The 16,267-nt window shown below is 40.0% G+C and overlaps 2 protein-coding genes and 1 pseudogene across 2 annotated transcripts; all 3 read right to left on the bottom strand.

Moving 5' to 3' along the window:
* Nucleotides 1-877: 877 nt before the first annotated feature.
* On the bottom strand, nucleotides 878-1,814 carry LOC113896641 (annotated as a pseudogene).
* A 7,417-nt stretch (nucleotides 1,815-9,231) lies between these two features.
* LOC113896640 (olfactory receptor 7G2-like) lies at nucleotides 9,232-10,169 on the bottom strand. Its single transcript, XM_027548859.1, is given in 2 exon segments — nucleotides 9,232-9,722; nucleotides 9,725-10,169. Coding segments are annotated over 2 exon segments (936 nt in total).
* A 4,258-nt stretch (nucleotides 10,170-14,427) lies between these two features.
* LOC113895972 (olfactory receptor 7G1-like) lies at nucleotides 14,428-15,387 on the bottom strand. Its single transcript, XM_027547843.1, has one exon. The coding sequence runs from the start codon at nucleotides 15,364-15,366 to the stop codon at nucleotides 14,428-14,430; it is 939 nt and encodes a 312-aa protein (XP_027403644.1). The 5' UTR covers nucleotides 15,367-15,387.
* Nucleotides 15,388-16,267: the final 880 nt, after the last annotated feature.

Genomic DNA, 16,267 nt, shown 5'->3' with positions numbered 1-16,267 from the left:
TTAGAGGAAGGATATCTTTATCTTATTAGAAAGGATTCCTCATTAACCAATTTCAAATATCATGCAATCATTTCAAACCACGGTGATAATCTAATCACAATTTTTTATAGATGATGAAGCTGAGTGTTGTGAATGTCAATGTTGCCCCACATATGTCTGATTTACCAGTGAGTGACCAGTCTTAAGAATTCCTGAACTGTGGTAAGAAAGATCGGCTGCCATGTCTCATAGCAGGCTTAACTCTGGGGTGCAGTTCACATGGTGCAATCCACGTTTCTACCTCTGTATGACTACAGACTTCTTTAAACCTTGACCTATCCAACTTTTCCCACTTCTCTTGTGCTGAGAACATTCCACCCAAAATTATCATACCGAGAAGATCTGCCTCAGATTCAGCTTCTGTTTGCTGTAACAAAAAACCTTAGAGAAAGGTAATTTGTGGTAAACATCACAGATTTAGAGACTTCCCTGGTGGTCCAGTGGTTACTCCATGCTCCCAAGGCAAGGGACCCAAGTTTGATCCCTGGTCAGGGAACTGGCTCCCACATTCTGCAACTAAGAGTTCACATGTTGCAGCTAAAGACCTTGCATGCCACAACTAAGACGTTGCCCAGCCAAATAATTAAATTGAAAAAAAAAAATAAAGAAACCACAGAGCTAGAAAAACAAGTTGGTTTTCAATGCTAAGTTGAAATGCAGTTGGCCATCATGTTATCTATTCACTTAAGAACTTGGTAACACAACATTGCAAATCAACTATATTTCAATAAAATTAAAAAAAATAACTTGGTGATGAAAGTGTCAGGCAGAGTAGTTCATTCATATTATTTTAATTTTGATTCATTCTAGAGTACCCAGCCAAAATCAGGTGATACAATCACAGCAAAGATATTCTTCTAAAGAGCTTCCTCAAGGCTCCCTTCATGTCTTTGTTCCTCAGGCTGTAGATGAAGGGGTTCATCACGGGAGTGACCACAGTGTACATCATGGAAGCCACTGCAATCTTCCTAGAAGATTCAGTAACTGCAGAACTAATATACACCCCAAAAGCTGTCCCATAGAACAAGGACACGACTGAGAGGTGAGACCCACAAATGGAAAAAGCTTTATACTTTCTGCTTGATGATGGCATTCTCAGAATGGAAGAAACAATTTGAATATAAGAGAAAATGATTCCAAAAAGAGGAATGCCACCAAATACACCAGCTGCTAAATATATCAGGATGTTATTGATGAGGGTGTCAGAACATGCGAGTTTGATGACCTGAACAACTTCACAGAAGAAGAGGGGGATTTCCAGGTCTGTGCAAAAGGACAGTCGTAACACCATCAGACCATGGAGCAGGGCGTGGTGCAGTGCTAGTGAACAAAGAGAGTAGAATCAGCTGAACACAGAGGCAAGGGTTCATGATGACTGTGTACCTCAGTGGGTGACAAATAGCCACATAGCGGTCATAGGCCATTACTAAAAGAAGAAAATTTTCCCACAAAACAAAAGTCAGGGCAAAGCAGATCTGGGTGATGCAGCCTGTGTAAGTGATGCTCTGACTCTGTGCTTGGATGTTCACTAGGATCTTTGGGATCATGGTTGTGCTTAAACAGATGTCTGTAAAGGACAGATGGGAGAGGAAGTAGTACATGGGGGTATGGAGGTGGGAGTCAGAGATGACAGCCAGGATGATGAGCAGATTTCCCAGGACAGTGACCAGGTACATGGACAGGAACAGGTTGAAGAAGATGGTCTTCAATTCTGGGTCCTCTGACAGTCTCATAAGATGGAATTCTGAAACATCTGTGTGGTTTCTGGGTTCCATGCTGTTGATGAGTCTGATTAAAAAGATGTGATAACCAGGAAACTTCCCTGGTGATCCAATGGCTAAAATCCCCCACACTCCCAATGCAAGGGGCTTGGGTTCAATCCTTGTCAGGGAACTAGATCCCACAACTAAAAGATTCTGAGTGCCACAGCTAAGGCCCAGTGCAGCCAAATAAATATTCTTTTAAAAAGATGTGGTAAGGATACAGTGAAATATGTAGTCCTTGAAGAAGAAGCAGGGGTATCGAAAGAGGTAAATGCCACTTGGGGAATGGAAGGAGACAAACTGAGGGAACAAAAAAGGAATGCCTTCTTTATGCATTTTTATTCCTGGGTTCCTTTAAAAAAATGATGTGGATATTTCAGAGTACAAACAATTAATTCTAGAAAGTTTTAAGACTTGGTTGTATTTTTAAGTTACACTAGCTGTGTTCTTCTGATTATTAAAAACATTTGGTGACTTTGTAAAGAGAAACAGTGGGCTAGGGAGGCAGTGAAGATTCTATGTAACCAGCAACTTCAGTACCATGCGTCAGAAATAATATAAAGATATATCAAGAAACAGGAAAGATAAGGTGAACTTACCAACCTTTCTGCCCATCCATACCATCACAGGAATACAGAGAAACGTCAGAAAAAAAAAAAAGTCACCTTATTTGATATAGGGAATAAACCTATGGACACCGAGGGGGAAAAGGGAATGGGATTAACTTGGAGATAAGGATTGACATATATACACCACTATGTATAAGACAGATAACTAATAAGAACCTATTATGTAGCACAAAGAACTCTACTTAATGCTCTGTGGTGACCTAAATGGAAAGAAAATCTAAAAAAGAGGGGGTCACTTTTTCATGGGTTTATCTATAACTGATTTGCTTTGCCAAACGGCAGAAACTAACACAACATAGTAAAACAACTATGCTCCAGTAAAAATTAATAAAAAAGTAAAATTGCACTTCAGCTTAAAAACATCTAAAATAAGTCACCCTGTTGTAGAACAAGCAGATTTCTACTCAGGAAGAAAAGCTCAAGGTCACAGCAAATAATATGGTATTAGTAAAAGAGATGTTTACAAGTATTGGTACAAAATGCAAAAAAAAAAAAAGTGTGAAGATGACATAAGTTCGGCAGAGACTGGGTTCTATCTGATGTAGGTACTGTCTTCACAGCCTTTCCTGGATAAACCTGTACCAAAATATTTGCCCTCATTTCCAAACATTCGCAAAGGGATATCACCTGTGATACCTAGCTGGGATCACAATAGGAAGAGGCTTGACACCTCTGAGGTACCATAGAGAAGAGCTGTTCTTAGGAAGAACAAAAGATCTGAATGAGTCACCATATCCTGGGCAGGAGGAATCCTTTACGAGAGGAGTCTCAGTTGCACTTCTTCCTTCCTGAGAGAGACTGCTGACTGAGGTGGTCACAAGCATATTACTGTCTTGAACCCTGGAGATTCAATTTCCAAAGTTCCTCATTAATCAGCCAATTCATTGTCACTGTGATCCCAGGACAGTGCAAAATCTTAAGGTGAAGACTACATGAGAGAAATTCAAGATGGCCGATTTTCTGACTCTATGAGGCCAAGTGGATACCATTCACTTTTCTGTGTCTGTGCAGGCTCACGCCCATCTCTTAATTTTTTCATGGAATTGTAAGAGGTTCCAATGTCATGGCAAAATGCTAGTGTGCAGATTTAATCTCAGTATATTTATTTAGATTGTACCCAATAATTGGAGACGGTATTCCACATTAATATTAATTGAAATATTTTTCATCTTTACAGAGATCAATGTTTTCATGTGCCTATCCATTTCTTCCCTCTATTTTTCACTGCTACTGTATGAATTTTGTTAACCTACAACTGTCATGATATAGTAAAACCAACAGGAGACAAGACAGCATTGTAAAGTCACTCCTTACCATCTTAGCATCTTTTGCTTCAAACACATAAAATAATAGAAAAGTATAAAAGACATAGAGGTATAAAAAGTTAAAAGCCAAGGGCTCAGTGGAGGTTTGTTATTGAGAAATTAGAGTGAACATGAAGTCTTGGACACTGCCTGGGACCTTACCTCTAGACTTAAAACAGTAGAAAATTTCAAAAGAAGCCTCAAAGGCAAAACCAAATAGAGCTACCTGATGGTCTGGTGGCTGGATTTTTTATACTCTCAAAATCAGTGGGCAGCAGAAATTAGTTATTAGAGTGAATTCAAGGCTAGTTTTTGGTAAGGGCAGCTGTGAAGCTATTGCGTGATAAAACATGAGAAACGGAGGAAGGGAAAAAACATAGCAATTAAAATAAATCCACATGGGTGACCCAGAGGGATGGTATGGGGAGGGAGGAGGGAGGAGGGTTCAGGATGGGGAATACATGTATGCCTGTGGCCGATTCATTTTGATATATGGCAGAACCAATACAATATTGTAAAGCTTAAAAATAAAAAAAGTTAAAAAAAAATGAATCCACAGTTCAAACTTCAAAATAGCCTGGAATAACTTGATGCCAAAAAGCTCAACCTATCAAACCAAGAATCAGATCATCAATCCACTCTAGGGTGAGATTTTAAATTTTTTATTTTTTAATTGGTGAAAAATGGCTTTACAGTTTTGTGTTGCTTTCTGCCATACAACAGTGCGAATCAGCCATAATTATATATATCCCTTCCCTTGGACCCTCCCTCCCCTCCCCTCATCCCACCCTTCTAGGTCATCACAGAGCGCCAGGCTGGGCTCCCTGTGTTGTTTAGCAGCTTCCTCCTAACTATTTTGCACACGATAGTGTATATATGTCAATGCTACTTTCTAAATTCATCCCGCCCTCACCTTCCCCCGCTGTGTCTACAAGCTTGTTCTCTACTAGGTTCATCAGTACCATTTTTCTAGATTCCGTATATATGTGTTCATATACGGTATTTGTATTTCTTTATCTGACTTACTTCACTCTATTTGACAGGTTCTAGGTTCATCCACCGGAGAAGGCAATGGCACCCCACTCCAGTACTCTTGCCTGGAAAATCCCATGGACGGCGGAGCCTGGTAGGCTGCAGTCCATGGGGTCGCTAAGAGTCGGACACGACTGAGCGACTTCACTTTCACTTTTCACTTTCATGCATTGGAGAAGGAAATGGCAACCCACTCCAGTGTTCTTGCCTGGAGAATCCCAGGGACTGGGGAGCCTGGTGGGCTGACGTCTATGGGGTCGCACAGAGTCGGACACAACTGAAGCGACTTAGCAGCAGCAGGTTCATCCACTTTTCTACAGCTGACTCAAATTCATTCTGCTTTATGGCTGAGTACTATTCCACTATGTAAATATACCACAACATCTTTATCCATTCATCAGTTGATGGACATCTAGGTTGGTTCCATGTCCTGGCCATTGTAAATATTGCTACAATGAGCATTGGGGTACATGTACCTTTTAGAATTGTGGTTTTCTCAGGGTATATGCCCAGTAGTGGGATTGCTGAGTCATATGGTCGATTCACTCCTAGTTTTTAAAGGAATCTCCATACTGTTTTCCATAAGGGCCGTACAGGATAAGAATTTTTAAATAAATGTTTGCTTTTTACAGGGGACTTCTTTCACTCAGCATACCTTTGAGAATTATACAAGTTGAGTATATCAATTGAGAGTACCAATACCTAACTCCTTTTTATTGCTGCTTTCTATTATAATACAGCACATTATTTATGCACTGTCCGGAGAAGTCCATGTGGATGTTTTTGTTTAGGCCAGTTATGAAAATAGCCATTGTATTTATGAACAGTGTGGTGATATGTGATTTCATTTATGTGGTATTATGAGAAGTACAAAGCTGTAAGGATGCAGAATAGATCAGTGGCTCATAGTGATTCACAAAGACAAAGCAATGTGTGATGACAGTGCAACACAAGGCAGTTATCCATGAATGATGTAACTGCCTTGTATCCTGAGTGCAGTGGTGGTTCTAAGAATTGATACATGAGTTGAAATATAAAGAGCAGTACAGGCACGTCCCTGGTGGTCCAGTAGCTAAGACTCCATACTCCCGATGCAGGGGGCCCAGGTTCCATCCCTGGTCAGGGAACTAGATCCCACGTGCCCCAACTAAGACCTGGCCCAGCCAAATAAATGAATAATTTTTTAAAATAAAAATTAAAAATAGGCATTTCCCTTGTGGTCCAGTGGTTAGGTAGTGACGAATCTACCTTGTAATGCAGGGGACAAAGGCTTGATCCCTGGTTGGGAAACTATGATTCCAAATGCCTCAGAGGTCATAAGTCCATGTACCACAACTGGAAAGTCTGTGTGCCACAACAAAAGATTCCACATGATGCAACTAACATCCAACACAGCCAAGTAAATAAATAAATATTTTTTAAAGATCTCTTCAACTAACAGTGAAAAGCTTTCCACAAAGAAAAATTTCTAAATAAAAAATTAAGTTATTAATTAAAAAAACAAAATAAAGAACAGTACACAAAAATGCATTAAATTGTATGATATTTTAAAAATAAATTTTGGAAAGATTAAAACATAAGTATAGATAATGGAGCAGTGGTAAAGAATGCAGGAGATGCAAGAGACACAGGTTTGATCCTTGGGTCAGGAAGATCCTCTGGAGTAGGAAACTCTGAAACTCTGTATTCAGTCGAGTATAAGCAACTGAATATATATACCCACTCCAGCCTTCCTGCCTGGAAAATCCCATGGGTAGAGGAGCCTGGCAGTTTACAGTCCTTGGGGTCACAAAGAGTCAGACATGACTGAGCACACACACACACATGCATGCGTGTGCACACACACACAAACATACACACACACACAGATAGTACTCTTAAAGACAGAAAGGAACCTGTGCATTAGAAATTAAAATGAAATATATATATATATATATACACACATCTTTATTCATAAGAGAACTATATATATTAGCCAAGAGGTGGGAGCTTCCCAAGTGTCCACCAGAGGATGAATTGATAAACAAAATGTGTTATATACATATGATGGAATATTATTCATCCTTAGCAAGGGAGGAAAGCCTGCCACATGCTACAACATGCATGGAGCTTGAGAACATTATACTAAGTGAAACAAGCCAGTCAGAAAAAGACAAATTTCACTTATAAGAAGTATCTGAAATACTGAAATTCATAGAAAACGAAAGTAAAATGGTTACAGGGGCTAGGAAGATGAGGTAAAGGAGAGTTACTGCTTAAAGGAAACTGAATTTCAGATTTATAAGATGAAAAATTTCCTATACTGAACACTTTTAATTGTGAACTTAAAAATAATTAGGATGGTATAATTTTATACAATGTGTATTTTAACACTACAAGAAAGAAGAAAATTAGTATATGTAGACTGATAAAACAAATATTGTGAAATAGTAACTGTTGAATATAAGCAGTCCATAAATGGTTTTTAATTGTATCATTCTTTCAATTTTTGCTGTATTTTTAGTTTTTCACAGTCAAAACTTGAAAAAGAAAAAAGGACATGTATTGTATGAATTGTATGACATATATTATAAGAATTTTCAAATTAGAAACATTTATAGAGACAGAAAAAGGAACAGAGATTGCCAGGGACTGAAGCATGGGGAGAGTCAAAGGTGATGAAAAATAGTTGGAGGACTTCTTTGGTTGTGCAGTGGTTAGGAATCTGCCTACCAATGCAGGGGACACAGGTTCCATTCCTGGTCTGGGAAGATCCCACATGCCGTGGAACAACTAAGCCTGCATGCCACAATTACCGAAGCCCACGTGCCTGGAGCCTGTGCTCTGCAACAAGAGAAGCCACTGTCAACAGTGGAGAAACAGACATAGAGAACAGACCCATGGACACGGGGATGGGGAGGAGGGAGAGGGTGAGATGTATGGAGAGAGTAACGTGGAAACTTACAACACCATATGTAATGTAGATAGCTAGTGGGAATTGGCTGTATGACTCAGGGAACACAAACAGGGGCTCTGGAGGGAGCTGGGGGGTGGGGGTGGGGAAGAGTTCAGGAGCGGGGGACATGGGTGTACCTATGGCTGATTCTTGCTGATATTTGAGAGAAAGCAACAAAATTCTGTAGAGCAATTATCCTTCAATTAAAAAATAAATAAATAAATAAAACATGCCAGTGCGGGGTGGGGGGAGAGACAGAGAGAGAGAAAAGCCACTGCAATGAGAAGCATGATCAGCACAAGGAAAAGTAGCCTCCACTCACCTCAACTAGAGAAAGCCCACACAGCAACAAAGACCCGGCACAGCCAAAAAATAAAATAGGTGGAAACAGAATGTGGTGATGACTGCCCAGCAGTGTGAATGTTAATATGACACAAAATGGCACACCTTAAACACATTACAATTGCAATTCTTATGTTTTACATTTTACCACAATTTTAAAAAGCAAAATGAGAAAACAGTAGGCATATTATTTCATTTATAGAACTTCAGTACCAACTTTTCCAACTGAAGGTAATATGACACCATGGAAATAGCAACTAAAAATAGACCCTCAGTTAACAACAGACCGAGAGAAGGACAGTTGTCTTGGTTTCTGGGAATCCCTCTAGGTATGATGCCTCCATCTGATGCAGCCGTATGAATCCATGAGGGGAATCAGCTGTAGCACAAAGCCTCTCCATGGAGGAATGAATGAATCTCTACTCTCTCGTGCCTGCACATTTTCTGCCTCTGAAATTCCTATACTGAGGATAACTATCTTTACCATTTGAACATATTAGAGCAAGGATGTATGTGCTGTGTGCTAAGTCACTTCAGTCATGTCCAACTCTGCGACCCTATGGACTGTAGCCTGCCATTAGAAAGTCTTCCTCACTAATCAAGTTCAAATACCTCACAATCTTTTCAAATGACTGAGATAAGCTAATCATGGCAACTTTACAGATGATGAAGCTGAATATTGTGGATGCAAATATCCACTTACACATGTCCCATTTACCAGTGAACAACCCCAGGAACTCCTGAACTGGGGTGTGAAAGATCAGCCAGCATGTGTCACAATAGCCTTAACTCTAGAGTTCAGTTCATATGGTGTTATCCAGGGAATCAGGCAGACTCTATCTTTGTATGACCACAAACTTGTTTAAATCCTTTCCTTCACCTTCTCTGATACCCTTTATGCTGAGAACATTCCCCAGCAAAATTACTATACACAAACCTCTGCCTCAGACTCAGCTTCTCTTGGCCCTAACCAAAAACCTTATCTTAGAGAACTGAAATTTTGTGTCAAACATCACAGAGCTAGACAAAGCATAAGTTGGTTTTAAATCTTAAGTTAAAATGCACTTAGCCATCATGTTATATATTCATTTAAGAACCTGGTGATGAAAGAGTCAGGCATTCTAGCTCATCAGTAATCTTCTAATTTGGCCTTATTCTAGTAGCCTTATCTCAAGTTCAATGACACATCACAGAAAAGAAGCTACACTACCAATGAGTTTCCTCAAAGCTCCTTTCATGTCTCTGTTTCTCAGGCTATAGATGAAGGGGTTCATCATGGGAGTGACCACAGTGTACATCAATGAAGTCACTGCAGTTTTCCCAGAGAACTCAGAAATGGCAGAACAAATATACAGTCCAAAACCTGTTCCATAGAACAAGGAAACAACTGAGAGGTGAGACCCACAGGTAGAAGAAGCTTTATACTTTCTGCTTGATGATGGCATTCTCAAAATAGAGGAAACAATTTGAGTATAAGAGAAAAGGAGTCCAGAAAGAGGAATGCCACCTAATATGCTAACTGCAAAATACAAGACAATATTATTAATGAGGGTGTCAGAGCAGGCAAGCTTGATGACCTGAACAGCTTCACAGAAGAAGAGAGAGATTTCCAAGTCGGTGCAGAAGGACAGTCGCAACACCAACAGACTGTGGAGCAGGGCGTCCACGATGCTGACAGTAATGAGATGAGAATCAGCACAGCACACAGGTGGGGGGTCATTATGACAGTGTATCTCAGGGGGTGACAAATGGCCACATAGCGGTCATAGGCCATTGCTCCAAGGAGAAAATTTTCACAACTAACAAAAATCAGGGCAAAGCAGATCTGGGTGAGACAGCCTGTGTAAGTGATGCTCTGATTCTGTGTTTGGACATTCACTAGAATCTTTGGGATCATGGTTGTGCTTAAACAGATATCAGTAAAGGACAGATTGGAGAGGAAGAAGTACATGGGGGTGTGGAGGTGGGAGTCAGAGATGACAGCCAGGATGATGAGCAGGTTTCCCAGGACAGTGACCAGGTACATGGACAGGAACAGGCTGAAGAAAATGGTCTTCAGTTCTGGGTCCTCTGTCAGTCTCATGAGAAGGAATTCTGAAACATCTGTGTGATTTCTGGATTCCATGTTGTTGATGATCTGATGAAAAAGATGTGGTTAAAAAAGACATGGAAACCTGTGGTCCCTAGATGAGCATCAGGAGTATCACAAGAGATCCACACCATCTTGGAAAGGGAAGGAGATTAATGAAGGGAGGGGAAAAGTAATGCCTTCTGCATGCATATTTTTCTGTCCTTAAAATACCCAAAGTTGGTATTTCAGAGCATGAGCAATTAATGCTAGAAAGGATAAAGACATGGTTCTTTTATAAACTATCTGTACTGTTCTGATTATTTGAAACATTAGGGGACTTCCCTGATGGTCCAGTAGCTAAGACACTGTGTTCCCAATGTAGAGAGCCTGGGTTTGATCTCTGGTCAGGGAACTAGATCCCATATGCCATAACTAAGACCTGGTGCAGCCAAATCAAAAAAATTAGTAATTTTATAAAGAGAAACAGATGAGGGAGGCCACTGAAAATTTTGTCTGGATCCCCAGTGACCTCAGGGCCAGGGAAAAGAAATAATACATAGATATGTCAAGAACCAAAAATGGAAAGATAAGATGAAGCTTATCAAGTTTTCTCCCCTCCCCTACAATGACAGATGCACAAAGAAATATTGGACAATTCTTTAAAAGTCACCCTGTATCTGAACAGGAAGATTTCTAATCAGAAAGAAGTACAAGGTCATATAGAGAGTTTCATATTAGTAAATTAAATATGCTTACAAATATTGGTGTAAAATATAATTTAAAAAAGGTAAAGATGTCATGTTAGGCAGAGAGACTGGGTTCTAATCATCTGATGTATATACTGTTTTCACAGCTTCCCCTATATGAACCTGTACCAAGACACCAAATATTCACTAAAGGAATTTAGGCCACCTTGCTGGTATCACAGTGGAAAGATGCTTGACATCTCTGATGTACCATACAGAACAGCTGTCCTTAGGAAGAACAGAAGGTCTGAGTGAGTCACCAGCTCCTGGGCAGGAGGGATCATTTATGGGAAGAGTCTCAGGTGTGCTACTACTTTCCTAGAAAAGGTATAGTTGATTGAGGTAGTCACAGGCAGATCACAGTCTTGAACCCTGGAGATTTCAATTTCCAAAGCTCCTCATTAACCAGACGATTCATTGTCACTGTGATCCCAGGAAAGTGCAAATCCTTAAGATCAAGACTCTACGTGGGAGAAATTAAAGATGGTTGCTTTTCTGACCCCATGAGACCAAGTGGACTTTTCTGCATCTGTACTGCCTCATGTTCATCTCTTAACTTTTCATAAAGCTGTAAGGGGTTACAATGTCATCCCAAGACAACAGTGGTCAAGCATAATCTCAGTACATTTAATTATATTTTATCCATTATCTAACAGGTTGGCATGGTACTCCACATTAATATAAATTAAAATAATTTTCATCTTTAAGGAATTCAAGAGTTGCATGTGTCTAATGCCATATTTAAAATGGATAACCAACAAGGACCTACTGTATAGCTCAGGGAACTCTGCTCAGTGTTACGCTGCAGCCTGGATAGGAGGGGAGTTTGGGGGAGAATGGATGCATGTATATGTATGGCTGAGTTTCTTCACTGTTCACCTGAAACTATCACAATATTGTTAATGTGCTACACCCCAATACAAAATAAAAAATTAAAAAAATATTTTCATCTATTTGTCAATTAACTCCTTTCACTGTTCACTGCTATTGTATGAACTTGTGAACATACAAGTTTCTTGATATTTTAGAACCGACATGAGACAGGAGAGCCTTGTACTGTCATCCCTTACTATCTTAATCTCATTTGCTTTGAACACATAAAATAATAGAAAATACAAAAGACTTAGAAATATAGAATTTAAAAAACCAAAGGCATTTGTGGAGGTTTGTTACTGAGAAATGGGAGTGAACACAAGAGTTGGGGACTCTTTCTAGGACTACAACTTTGGACTTAGAACAGCAGAAAGTTTCAAAAGAAGCCCCCAGGGCAGAACTGAATCAAATTAGTCAGTGGTTTGGTAGCTGAATTTGGTGATGTTCTCAAAATCACTGAGTATCAGGGATTAGTTATCAGTCTGAATTCAAGGCTAGAGGACTGGTAATTGCCAAGGGCAACTGTGAATCTGTTAGGTGATAATGTATGAATACAAAAATGGAAGGAGAGGGAGGAAAAAACCTAGCAAGTAAAATGAATCTACAATTCAAATTTTAAACACCAGGAAGAATATGATCCTAAAATGTTTAACCTACCAAACCAAGAATCAGATCATCAATTTGCTCCAGGATAAGATTTTTTAAATAAAGGTTTGATTTTTGCATGGGGCTTCTTTCACTCAGCATAATGCTACTGAGAATCATTCAAGTTGCTGCCTATCTCAGTTATTCATTCTTCTTTACTGGTGTGTTTCTATTATGATGATTTAACAGCAGTTTACTTATGCATATCCACGGAAGTACATGTGAGTTGATTTTGTCTTGGGCAATTTTGAGTAGAACAACTCAAAGTATTCATGCACAGGTTGAGGTGATGTATGATTTCATTTATATGATATCATGAAAAGCACAGAAAAGGTAAGGCTAAAAAGCAGATCAGTGGCTCAGAGAGGTTCACAAACACGGAGGACCAAGTGCCTAGTCTGATCCAGGGCAGTTTGTTGGCAGATGATGTAACTGCTCTGTATATTGACTGTGGTGGTGGTGGTAAGAATCAATGTATATCTTAAAATACAGAGAGCCGCACACAAGAAGGGCATTTTGCTGTATGATCATTTTAAAACTAAATTTTTGAAAGATTAAATCGTGAGTATAGATAGCATTTTCAAAGAGAGGCAGGAAACTGTGTAGTTAAAAAATAACAATTCTAGGGAATTCCCTGATGATCCAGTGGTTAGGACTCTGAGCTTTGACTGTGGGGGCCTGGATTTGATCCCTGGTCAGGGAACAAAGATCCTACAAGCCAAGCAGTGCAGCCAAAAATAATGATAATAACAATTCTAAAAACAAATTTAATAAAACATCTGATATATTTACATACCTTTATTCATAGTAGCATGAGGCAGCCTTCAGAATGGGAGAAAATAATAGCAAATGAAGCAACGGACAAACAACTAATCTCAAAAATATACAAGCAACTCCTACACCTCAACTCCAGAAAAATAAATGACCCAATCAAAAAATGGGCCAAAGAACTAAATAGACATTTCTCCAAAGAAGACATACAGATGGCTAACAAACACATGAAAAGATGCTCAACATCACTCATTATCAGAGAAATGCAAATCAAAACCACTATGAGGTACCATTTCACACCAGTCAGAATGGCTGCTATCCAAAAGTCTACAAGCAATAAATGCTGGAGAGGGCGTGGAGAAAAGGGAACTCTCTTACACTGTTGGTGGGAATGCAAACTAGTACAGCCACTATGGAGAACAGTGTGGAGATTCCTTAAAAAACTGGAAATAGAACTGCCTTATGATCCAGCAATCCCACTGCTGGGCATACACTGAAGAAACCAGAATTGAAAGAGACACGTGTACCCCGATGTTCATCCCAGCACTGTTTATAATAGCCAGGACATGGAAGAAACCTAGATGTCCATCAGCAGATGAATGGATAAGAAAGCTGTGGTACATATACACAATGGAGTATTACTCAGCCATTAAAAAGAATACATTTGAATCAGTTCTAATGAGATGGATGAAACTGGAACCTATTATTCAGAGTGAAGTAAGCCAGAAAGAAAAACACCAATACAGTATACTAATGCATATATATGGAATTTAGAAAGATGGTAACAATAACCCTGTGTACGAGACAGCAAAAGAGACACTGATATATAGCTCAGTCTTATGGACTCTGTGGGAGAGGGAGAGGGTGGGGAGATTTGGGAGAATAGCATTGAAACATGTATAATATCATGTATGAAACGAGTTGCCAGTCCAGGTTCGTGCACGGTACTGGATGCTTGGGGCTGGTGCACTGGGACGACCCAGAGGGAGGGGAGGGGAAGGAGGAGGGAGGAGGGTTCAGGATGGGGAATGCGGGTATATCTGTGGCGGATTCATTTCGATATTTGGCAAAACTAATACAATATTGTAAAGTTTAAAAATAAAATAAAATTAAAAAAAAATCAAGTCAGGTATTAACCCTAAGTTAAAATGCACTTAGCTTATCATATTATCTATTCATTTAAGAACCTGGTGGTGAAAAAGGCAGGCTTTCTATCTCATTAGCATTCCTTTCACTTTGATTCATTGTAGTGAACCCATCCCATACCCAATGACACATCACAGAAAAGAAGATACCCTACCAATGAGTTTCCTCAAAGCTCCCTTCATGTCTTTGTTCCTCAGGCTGTAGATGAAGGGGTTCATCACGGGAGTGACCACAGTGTACATCAACGAAGCCACTGCAGTCTTCCTAGAAGATTCAGTAACTGCAGAACTAATATACACCCCAAAAGCTGTCCCATAGAACAAGGTAACAACTGAGAGGTGAGACCCACAGGTAGAAAAAGCTTTATACTTTCTGCCTGATGATGACATTTTCAAAATGGAGGAAACAATTTGAATATAAGAGAAAATGATTCCAAAAAGAGGAACACCAGCAAATAAGCTAGCCACAAAATATATCAGGGTGTTATTGATGAGAGTGTCAGAACATGCAAGTTTGATGACCTGAACAACTTCACAGAAGAAGAGGGGGATTTCCAGGTCTGTGCAGAAGGACAGTCGCAACACCATCAGACCGTGGAGCAGAGCGTCCGCAATGCTGATGAACAAGGAGAGTAGAATCAGCTGAAGACAGAGGCGAGGGTTCATGATGACTGTGTACCTCAGTGGGTGACAAATAGCCACATAGCGGTCATAGGCCATTACTAAAAGGAGAAAATTTTCCCAACAAACAAAAGTCAGAACAAAGCAGATCTGGGTGATGCAGCCTGTGTAAGTGATGCTCTGATTCTGTGCTTGGATGTTCACTAGGATCTTTGGGATCATGGTTGTGCTTAAACAGATGTCTGTAAAGGACAGATGGGAGAGGAAGTAGTACATGGGGGTGTGGAGGTGGGAGTCAGAGATGACAGCCAGGATGATGAGCAGGTTTTCCAGGACAGTAACCAGGTACATGGACAGGAAGAGTTTGAAGAAGGTGATCTTCAGTTCTGGGTCTTCTGTCAGGCTCATGAGAAGGAATTCTGAAACATCGGTTTGGTTTCTTGGTTCCATATTGTTGATAAATCTGATGGGAAAGACGTGGCCCCTAGTCCAGCAGCAGGTGTATCACCAGAGGCAAACCCCAATTTGAGAAAGGATGTAATGGAATAGAGGAACACACATTATTTCGTTATTTTGAATAAAGACCTGAAATTACTAAAAGCAGTGTGTCAACATTTGTTAATTATGGAAAGAGTTGAAGAATAGCCGTTTTAAAAATTACACTATCCGGCTTCCCTGGTGACTCAGTGGTAAAGAATCCATTTGCCAATTTAAGAAACATGGTTCGGTCCCTGATCCAGGAAGATCCCAGATGCCCCGAGGCAACTAAGCCCATGCACTACAACTATTGAGCTTGTTCTCTAGACCGTGGAAGCCGCAATGGCTGAGCCCACACACTACAACTACTGAAGCCCATGTGCCCTAGCACCTGTGCTCTGCAACAAGAGAAATCACTGCAGTGAGAAGCCTGCCCACTGCAACTAGAGAATAGCCCCTGTGCTCAGCAACTAGAGAAAAGCCCTCTCAGCAATGAAGACTCAGCACAGCCAAAAATAAATAAATAAATTGTAAATTATCTTAAAAGATAAAATCACACTATGTTGTTCTGATTATTTTTATAATAACATTTGGTAACTTTATTAGGAGAAGCAGGTAATCAGGGCTGATGAGTCTATCTGAATCATCACCTCCTTTCCCAGAGACCTCACAGCCTGGCAACAGAGATAATACAAAGCTGTGTCAAAAACCCAGAAGTACAAGATACGGTCAAACTGCCCAAGCCTCTTCCCTGAATCGCTACAGAAAGGAAGTTAAATGCCAGCAAAGTGGAAAACATGGAAAACAATCACCATGTTTGTAAACAAGCACATTCCTGCTGACAAGGCAAATAGTCTTTGAGAATGGAGAGACA

This window comes from Bos indicus x Bos taurus, chromosome 7 (genome assembly GCF_003369695.1).
Source record: "Bos indicus x Bos taurus breed Angus x Brahman F1 hybrid chromosome 7, Bos_hybrid_MaternalHap_v2.0, whole genome shotgun sequence".
Classification (NCBI taxonomy): Eukaryota; Metazoa; Chordata; class Mammalia; order Artiodactyla; family Bovidae; genus Bos; species Bos indicus x Bos taurus.
Note: the sequence above shows the minus strand (reverse complement) of the source record. Positions and strands in the feature narration are given on the sequence as shown.

What these genes read in the sequence shown, in the direction of transcription:
- LOC113895972 (XM_027547843.1), bottom strand. Translation starts at nt 15,366, where the DNA reads ATGGAACCAAGAAACCAAACCGATGTTTCAGAATTCCTTCTCATGAGC.